This window comes from Sceloporus occidentalis, unplaced genomic scaffold (assembly GCF_023333645.1).
Source record: "Sceloporus occidentalis isolate IW3139 unplaced genomic scaffold, rSceOcc1.0.p SCAF_4, whole genome shotgun sequence".
Taxonomy (NCBI): Eukaryota; Metazoa; Chordata; class Lepidosauria; order Squamata; family Phrynosomatidae; genus Sceloporus; species Sceloporus occidentalis.
In genome coordinates this window covers 36,882,181-36,892,317 of record NW_028316984.1, presented here as the reverse complement: position 1 = coordinate 36,892,317, position 10,137 = coordinate 36,882,181, and the positions used below count along the sequence as shown (strand labels likewise).

Here is a 10,137-nt window from a genome sequence, read left to right as displayed (position 1 = left end):
TAAGTCTTTTCCATGTGAGTAATCTTTATCTTTCTGAAAATGTCACTGGGACAGGGTAAAGCATATAGTTAGAGGTTTATGGATACAGTCTATGTTCATACATCTATGTTTAATCTTTTACAAAAACAAACAAACAACAAACACTCAAGGCAAGGGAGCAAGTGCATAAAGCTAAAAAGATTAACCTGTAGTCACACACTCAAAAGTAAAGCAACACCAGCAAGAATCCACTTTGCTGGCCTTTCCTTTGTTTTTAAATGGAAGGTTGACACATAAGTGGAGCCCCTTAGTTTGGTTTTATATACAGGGCATTCATAGCTATTTCTTGTCTCTTGCCTGTCATTGGGGATGGCTCTCACAAAAACAACAGGCATCGCTTGTGTTGGTGCTTTTAGGCAAGCTTCAGCTAAGTGCCCCCCTTGAACATCCCATTGTGCACCTGTGAACAATTGAAAGTACAGAAAGGAAATTTAACTTCAAGATTCACCCTCCCCTCATGTAACACCTAATACATGCTCATGTAGGCACTGCTAGTCAGATAAAGAATATTATACCAGGATTTTGAGAGGTCGTTAGACGTTGCAAAGAAGATTGTGATTTGAGAAAAAATATTTTTTTAGTTGGTCCTCCACATTTGCAGCTTTTCCTTCTGCAGTTTTGGTTATTTGCTGCTTTGACTCATGTCCTCCCTAGGAATCGATGTCCTCCAGTGCAACTCTGCCAGAAGTTAACCATAGAATTGTGCTGGAGAACTTTCCTAGAGAAAGCACAATGTGCAGTTTTTCTACATTCACAGGGGTCCTTCACCCCTAACCCCAGCAAATGTGGAGGGAACACTGTAATACTTATTCAGGGGTTCCCTGAAACCTGAAAATTATTTCAAACATCCCTGTAGGGTAAAATGGTTGAGATAAGATGCTCTATACTGTTCTTTTAGATTGGGAAATCTTCATTGTTTTAAAATGATGTTTCCTGACTTGCAAGTACTCTGTATATAGCAGCATATTGTATACAGACAAGCCTATTGTCATAGGCTAATCTTTAACAAAAGGAAGGTACCAATAGGCTTGAGGGAACCACAAAATATATACTGGTACAATAGGACCTTCTCCCAGTAACCCAAGTCCTAAGAGGAAATGCCAAAACAGCCTGATTAGGCCTCTGTTAGGCATAATCCTGTATCCACTGAGCATGCAAAGATTTAATGTAGGATGGAGTGGGCTGGTTTGCCAACAGGAGCATATCTAACTGCAATATTATGTTGCATTTCCCAGGATACTTACCCCTTTTAATTTTACTCATATGGCTATAATGCCCATTACAAGATGGGGCACCTGCCCATTGCAGACATCTCTTGTATGGACCCTGTCATTGCTAATCTTTTAGTGAACATAGTGAATGACTTGGATGACAGAATTGGGGGCATACTTATCAAATTTGCAGGTGACACCAAACTAGGAGGAGTAGCTAATACCCCAGAGGACAGGATCAAAATTCAAAATGACCTGAATAAATGAAAGCTGGGACAAAGCTAGCAAAATGAATTTCAACATGGAGAAATGTAAGGTACTGCACTTTGAGCGGAAATATAAAACATAGGAAGGGGGGCACCTGGCTGAATGAAACTACGTGTGAAAGGGATCTAGGAGTCCAAGTAGACCACAAGTTGAACCTGAGTCAACAGTGGTATGCGGCAGCTAACAAGGCCAATGCAATTTTAGGCTGCATCAATAGAAGTATAGTGTCTAGAATCAAGGGAGTAATAGTGCCACTCTATTCTGCTTTGGTGAGGCACCACAATTTAAAAAGGATGTTGAGAAACGAGCGTGTCCAAAGGAGGGTGACTAAAATGGTAAAGGGTCTGGAAATCATGTCCTGTGAGGAATGACTTAGGGAGCTGGGGATGTTTAGCCTGGAGAAGAAAAGGTTAAGAGGTGATATGATAGCCCTGTTTAAATATTTGAAGGGATGTCATATTGAGGGAGCAAGCTTGTTTTCTGCTGCTCCAGAGACTAGGACCCAGAACAATGGGTGCAAGCTCCAGGAAAAGATCCCACCTCAACATTAGGAGGAACTTCCTGACAGTAAGGGCTGTTCGACAGTGGAACACACTCCTTCCCCAGAGTGTAGTGGAGTCTCCTTCCTTAGAGGTCTTTAAGCAGAGGCTGGATGACCATCTGTTGGGGATGCTTTGTTTGAGATTTCCTGCATGGCAGGGAGCTGGACTGGATGGCCCTTGTCTCTTCCAATTCTATGATTCTATGAACATTGAGGCTACATGTGAAAAAGTGTCTGTTATGTAAGATTAGGATGCTTGGACAAATACCTGCTCTGAACCTGCAGAAAACAAACTGGTTAAGTTTTCATATTAAGAAACAAAGGAAATAGGGCAGCAGGAAAGACTGGAAGGCACACCAATTTTACTTTTTAGCTTGCAAGGAGTCTGGAAATAGTACTTCTATTTTTAAATTTTTATATCTTGCCCTTTTGGCCTTAACAGGAATTTAAAAGGAACTTTAAAAATAAAAAAAAATAATACAAAGCTTATAAAACCATGTTAAAGCAATAGGAAAACTTTCCCATATAGTGTGTGTGTGTGTTCGTGTGTGTGTCTTGCATGCCTTCAAGTTATTTCCAATTTACACTGACCCTAAGGTTAGCCTATTGGCTTTTTCTTGGCAAGATTTGCCTTTCTCTGAGGCTGAGAGAGTGTAACTTGTCAAGGTTAGCCAGTGGGTTTCCATGGCTGAGCAGGGATTTGAACCCTGGTCTCCAGGGTCACAGACCAACACTCAAACCATTACATAGTGCTATCTCTCTAGAAGCCGTAATACTTACCTTCCAAATACAGACCGTGAATGTATGCCCCTTCTCTAGCTGGTTGCGTAAACTCCTCTTTATATTTCTTGGTAACATCTATTGTTATGTGCATCTTATCCAAAGGCCATTCATTTTTATGGGCTAGGCTCTGCATGACAGCTGAAATAAAATAGGAAGACTTTGCTGAGTCAGGTGGAAACATGGGGACAACTGCTGTCACAGAACTACTTCTGATCAGGTAGCATTGCATTAAATGGGCCAAAGCTCTGACATAACATAAGGCAAATTTCTAAATTTAGTGTAACTTGAAATCATTTATATAACCAAATAGTATATGGTCAAGTGGGCAAGATCCACTTCCTTGTAAGGTTGATTAGTGAAAGAAAAGTATGGGTCACTTCTGCACACAAGACATTAGTGTCATCAGCCTGGCAAAAGCTGTCGCCATGTCAGGTGTCCTAATCTGATTTTAACTTTTAACAGAGCTGTTCTCACCTTATATGAGTATATCAGTATATAGTCCTTGTTGTTATAATATTTCACAAAACTACAAATCCTAGAATTCCATAGCATTGAGCCATAGCCGTTAAAGTGATGTCACACTGCATTCACTCTGCAGTGTAGATGCAGCCAGTCTAAAGGATGCAAATACACTGTGGAAGTAATGCAGTTTGAGACCACTTTAAGTGTTGTAGCTCCATCCTATGGGAAGTGTAGTTTTACAAAGTCTTTAGCCTTCTCTGCCAAGGAGTGCTGGTACCTCACAAAGTACCAAAGTGGTGTCAAACTGCACTATTTCTATGGTGTAGAATGTCCCAACATGGCAGCGCACTGTCTAGCTCAAGCCTTTGATTTGTTTAAAGTACCTTTCTGAGTCCAAGCTTATAGACATCAGCAAGACACTAGGACTCTTCCTTCCTGTCTCATGTTTTAATTAAACAAGACTAGCTATTACATTTATAAAAAGTCAGTATTTTAGCTTTTTGGCCATTGCTATCCCCTTTATTTCTCTGTCAGCTACATATTCCTTGCCAATTGACTCTTCACGTTCAAGCATTATTGAGTGGGCCTATGATACAAATACAGTAAACTCTTTGCAGAATAATAATAAAAAAATCAATAGTCACTGACATACTGTGTATTGAGGAAAATAATTGTTTATGGCACACAGCTTAAGCTGCGCTGGTAATCACGTTGAAAATACAATATTTATTCATTAGATCAAATTTAATGAAGCCTCCTGGCAGTAATTATAAAAATTACTGTAGCAGTAAATTACTAATGAGTTGTGTGATGTGCTTCCTACCTGTGAGGAAGGACTGGGGGTTGAAAAAGCCTGATATCCAGACAACGCTGGGGAGGGTGAGATCCTGAGCCCAGGCATCAAGCTCCCGACAGCGCAGCAATAGATCGTTGTACCTAGGCAGTGTCATAAGAGAAAGAAGGAAGCACAGGAATTAGGTCTGATCTGGGAAACTAAGCAGTGTTAGCCCTGATTAGTTCTTGGATGGGAGACTGCCAATGAATACCAAGCACGGCAGCCCATGTTTCTTCCAGGAAGGAACTGGAAAACAATCTCTTAAGTATTGCTGAGAAAACCATAAGAAATTCATACAGTTACCATAACTCAACAGGCAACCTGAAAACACAAACACACACACTTCCAGAAACAAAACTGGAGCTAAATGTGTTTGCAACACAATCTTGTTATTTGTAGGTGGGGTTCTGGGAGTCCATTATCCATGAGCCCAATGTTACAGATTTGTTAGTTTTATGCTCATTTCATAGCATGCGGCCTGACTACCTGTGCAGAATAAAGCCTCATTAAATCAAGGAGAAAGCAAACTGGGCTATGCAGGGCCCTCTAGATAAGGCCTTTATTGTATTGTCCAGTAATTAAGTATGGATCCCTTACTCTTCTAAGCGGTTTCTATGCAGTCTCACTTAAGAGAGCTGCTCCTCTTTGAAACCATCCGTTTGGATTTCATAGAACATTCTTGGAATTTGTGATTGTCTGTACTCTCTGCTATGGATTGGGCCAAGTCATGTTCTCAGGAGTTATCTGATCACACCAGCAGCAGGATTAGGATCTTCCTCACATATCTATTTTGAGGACCTGCCACAGGTGAACATCTTGAGAATCGTATGAAAACATACCAAGTGTAAAGCATCCCTTGTCTATTATGTTAAATATCTCAGCACAGCTACATTTCTGTAGAAATGGACAATCCTGTTTCTCAGACCTGCAGGCAGAGTTTTGGTTAACAAGGAAGTTAAGTTGTATTAGAGAAATTTTGTTAGCACCTTAGAGATTAACTAAAAGAAAGTAAGAAATTGGCAGCATGAGCTTTTGTAGACTTCAGTCTATCTCTTCAGATGCTTTTGATAGAGTGGAAGCCAGGGCCAGACAGGAGGGCAGGAGTTTAATGGAAGAAAACTGTAAAAGGAAATTAATTCTTGAGGGCAACAAGAATGACACAGCTCTAGCAGCAAAATTTCCAGTCTATTGCACCAAGAAAAGTAAAATACTAGAATGAGCTGGCTTGGCTACCATGGACCAGTGACCAGCAATGATCAAGTGGCTATTTACTGCTTACTGGAAAGACATGTCCTTCTGCAATTCAGTCAGAAATGAACTGCCTGTGAAAGGGCTTCTGGGGCAAACAGAGGGGACCAGCTCCTTCTTTTAGGAATTCTGTTATGACTCCTTCGCTCCTTTGTACTACTTTAAATAATGTGCCAGTACAGAATATGCTTTCGTCCTCTTGGCCTTAAGACAGCTCACAATACTATTGTATGAAATAAAAACAAATATCTGACATGACATGATAAAAATAGAAGCAGTGAAAATCATCTTATTCAATTAAATGCAGTCTGAAACAACTAGATCTTTAAGGTGCTCTTAAAGACAAAGGAAGAATCAAAGGCATGTCATACACAGTGGAGGTTAATAGGGATGAGGCTACCAGTGAAAAGGCTCTGTATGTTATGCCTGTCAGCCTGCTGGATCTGAATAGTACCCTGATTTCATAAACTAAATGTAAACTAAAGGTACATTTTTCTCTCTTCCCCAAATAATGAGGATCCAGGTATATGCTATTTGTACCTCAAAATATTTTTCTAACAAATAAACTTTGCATTAATGTCACATCTATTATCTAGTGTTCGGCCCTGGGAGGGACAGAGTTGGGAATATCACAGTCTTTATGTTTTTATCTGTAACTATTGCATTACAAAATTAGGGAACTCAGTGAAAGAGCTTTCATTCCAGAAATAAACATATCCAGCTGTGGGTACATGCCAAACCTATTCCTTTGTAGCTAAACAGCTACATAGGCTTATTTCTGCATATAGTGAATATGGTGTAGGAACTGTGAAAATAAGGTTACTTTGGCATATTTTAAAAATTGTCCAGCAGAATTTTGTTCCTCTCCACCCAGCCTTATACATGTCACACTCTCTCTGCCTCAGAGCTAGGCAATGGCAACCCTCCTCTGAACAAAACTTGGCCCCCCCCCAAAAAAAACCCCCAACAACAATGGTAGGGTTGCCATAAGTCAGAGACATCTTGAAGGCACTTAAGCATTACAAGCATTGTAGCATTCTTTTTGCAGAAGAATTCTGCAAAATCAACACTACATGAGATTGGTGAAGCTGCAACCCTACATGTAGTTACATGGGAGTAAGTTCCATTGGTCAAAATATGACTAACTTCAGAGTAAGACATGCTAAGATTGCATTGCTAGTATCAGTTTCTTGGATAGAAGAATTCAGCTCCCATTGGCAGCATATCTGAATTACAGAGCAAGTGTTACATTAAACAGTGAAAAGTTCCTTCATTTATCCTCTGTCAGAAACACATCCAAGGGGGTATTGCATTCATTCTGTGTAGGAGGGCAAGTTATAATACATTCCTTGAATATATTTAAAAAGGATTAGCCTGGGCATGTTACTTCTGAAAATTGATTTTGTTAAACACACATTTTGTTCCACCTTTCTCTACCTTGCACATCTTTCCTATTTAACTTTAATATTTGTCATTTTTAGAAGAGATAATGTACCTTACATTATCAGAATTCTCTCTGTGATCTGGTTTTTTTCTTTTTCAGGCCAATATGCTTCAGAAGATTATATGCTCTCAGAATATCTGCCTACAGTGCAAACATTCACAAAAGTTTTGCCCTGCACTATCAGGCAAATGCCTCTCTATCATTTTTATTAAGGCTGAAATATCCCTTTAGAAGGATATTGGAAAGGGGTCCCATGACATCTTTCACAAATGCATTGCAAGTTCCAGAAGAAAAAAAATGTGGGCCAATTGCCAAAGGTTTGGGTTTGGGTTTTGGATTTCATCATTCCTTTTAACATTAATGAATTGTTCTTTGTGCCCATATCAAGGCAACCAAAATTGCATCAGTCATACAGAAGAACAAGTTCTAGCAGACCTAGGGTACATCTACACTGCAGAAAAAAATGTAGTTCGACATAGCTTCATCCTTTGGGATCCTGGGAGCTGTAGTTTTACAAGGTCTTTAGCCTTCTCTACAAAGAATACCTCACAAAACTACAAATCTCAGGATTCTGTAAACTGGAGCCATGGCAGTTAATGTGGTGTCAAACTGCATTATTTCTACAGTATAGATGTACACCCCCCCCCATGTTTGCTGAGCTATTTTTCTATAAAAGGAAAGAGCAACCCCAAACCCCATCCAGAAAATACTTCAGTGATACACGGTGTTTTAATGGGTGTTTTGTGGCTTTTACTGGTATTTTGTTTTTACTGGTGTTATGTGTCTATGCTGTTGCTCTGTTTTAATCTGTTGTTCCCCATCTCGATTCATAGGAACAACAACAACACCTTTGTGGCAACACTTTTGAAAAAAGATATTGACAAAATGTTGCAACAAAACCTGCCCTTAACAATTGGAAGGAAAGCATAATGGAATGGAAATCATCTCTAGCTGTGTGTATCTGGAAATTAAAATCACATAGGAGGGGGAAAGGGAGTGAAGCACATGGACAAGGAGCGGGAAGGAAGAAACATATGAAGCTATCAAAAACAGACAGAACAATCTCAACATATGGATAAGCACTTCCAAGTTCCCACTAAAAAGATACTTTTAAGGCACCACAGTCTTTACAAAGTCTACTCCCCTTTTCATGAAACCCATCTGGTGGAAGGGATGAAACAAGAACCCTGCACCTAGCTTTAGAGGAGAATTAATTATCCTGCCCCCCTTCCCCATCTTTTACCAAATGGCAAGAAGTGTCCAGGTACAAACAAGTGGAGGGGCTACATATTTTCCATCTGGCCTAAAGAATTTGGGATCAGGTTATTTGTTTCAATGTGGCTATATGGAAGAATCTACCTGAGGCCTGAAATGACTTGTGACAGCCCTGTTCACATACCTGGCATTAGGATTCAAGAGGTCCCACCTCTATGGAGCAGACTCCAGTGGCACAAACCCTTCACAAACTCCTGCATACGTGAGTTTTAAATAGGCCCTAAAGACCTAAGACTCTCTGTTTGTGTGCTGTCAGGTTATTCCCAACTTATGGGGACCCTACCACTGGGTTTTCTTGGCAAGATTTGTTCAGAGAGGGTTTACCATTGTCACCCTCTGAGGGTGAGAAAGTGAGACTCACTCATGGTCACCCAGTGGGGTTCCATAGCTGAGCGGGGATTCAAACTCTGGTCTCCAGAGTCCTAGTCAAACAAGCAAACCACTACACCATGCTGGCTCATTGCTTCCATTCTGCTTTCAATTTAATTGTTGGCCTCAGCCATTTTAAAGCTAGCATCACAATCTTTCTGACTATAGGGGATTGCACAAAATTTCAAATAAAGGCAGGGAACAGCAACACATTAAAATACAACACGTAACATCGTTTAAAAACACATAACCTCAGTTAAAACACACAAACCAGTTAAAACACATAGCAAAGTAAATCCACAGGGAGGAGGATTACTAGGCACTATGCCAATGGCCCTCTCAAGCCCACCATCAATTGTGTTTCATGACTGTGGATCTTATCACACACAGCTTTTAACTGACATAAATGTTTGATAATAGCATATTTGGTAATTCCTACTGCATGATGCTATCTCCCTCTTGTCACTGCCTTATCCTTTTATTAAAAACTGAATTATTTTAATATATAATAATAATAATAATAATAATAATAATAATAATAAGTTTTATTTATAAACCGCTATTCCAAATAGATCATAGCGGTGTACAAGAAATTCAGTATACAATACAATATAAAAATACAATGGACAATATACAATACATGTATTGTATATAAGAATGTTGTCTTCCAGGCGAGGCCTGTTGTTGCTGGCCTGCCTCTCTCTCCCTCAAGATGGTGGTCGGAAGGAGGGCTCTTTGTCTTTATATACAAACAGTGTTACACATACCCATACCCCCTCCCCATATGGCTTAATTAGAATCAATACACTACTTATGTTTAAAAACCTACATTCAACATGTGGGATATGGATTTAATTACATTATTGATTTCATTGTACTCTGTGTTCTCTTTGACCTTCTGAAGCAAAATTTCCCAACCCAAGGTCCAAGCTCCTTCCCTCCTTTCTCCAGTATATTTTAATCTTTGATCTCTAAAAATATTGCTGCCTTGTCCTTAAGAGCTGGTTAGCCCACGCGTTGCCACTGATGGGAAAAATGTCAATAAGATCCCAGTAGCACTGGTATAATATTAGCCCTCAAGTGTGGTGAGTTACCCCAACGGTGGGGCTGGGATTGTGCAGACGTGTCTCCTCCTTTACCCATGCACTCCTCCTCTTTGAGTTAAACAACAACAACAACAATAACAAACACACACAATTGCAAGGCATGCTGGGTAGGGCATAGGGAATGGAGGTGGGGTTAATGATAAGAGCAGAAGAGAGCCCAGATGTGCTAATGAAGTGACATGAGGCAGGAAGTGTTCACAAGCTGATATATATGCACTTCCTCTCATTAACACAATCGCAGTGAGAATGGAAGTGTGTGTGTGGGATAAACTCCTATGACAAAACAAATATGTACTTTAATAAGGGGCCATCTTTTTGCATTAGCTAGTTGCAGCCTTGGGCTCAATTTTCTGTAATACAGACAACTAGATTCTTATTGCCATCTCCCTTGTCTTCTTCAATGAGGTTTTATAAATTCAGTCTCTGGGAGTTTTGCTGAATTGCTGTGGTTTGCGAATCAAAACATGCTGTGGTTTGAAAAATCAAACATCATTTTCCCTCGTGAAACCTAATGCTACTTAAGTAAGTCGTCATCTTTGCAACAATGGATGACTCCC

General features: G+C 39.9%; 1 protein-coding gene across 1 annotated transcript in view; it reads right to left on the bottom strand.

The window, feature by feature from the left end:
• Positions 1–24: 24 nt before the first annotated feature.
• Positions 25–10,137, bottom strand: part of LOC149313748 (dynein axonemal heavy chain 11-like) — a 116,287-nt gene continuing 106,174 nt past the window's right edge. Inside the window, exons 28-30 of the mRNA XM_089519732.1 lie at positions 4,127–4,239; positions 2,839–2,979; positions 25–439 (exon numbers count right to left, since the gene is read on the bottom strand). Coding sequence (XP_089375858.1) covers positions 192–439; positions 2,839–2,979; positions 4,127–4,239 — 502 coding nt within the window. The 3' untranslated portion in view covers positions 25–191. The remainder of the gene's footprint in view (positions 440–2,838; positions 2,980–4,126; positions 4,240–10,137) is intronic.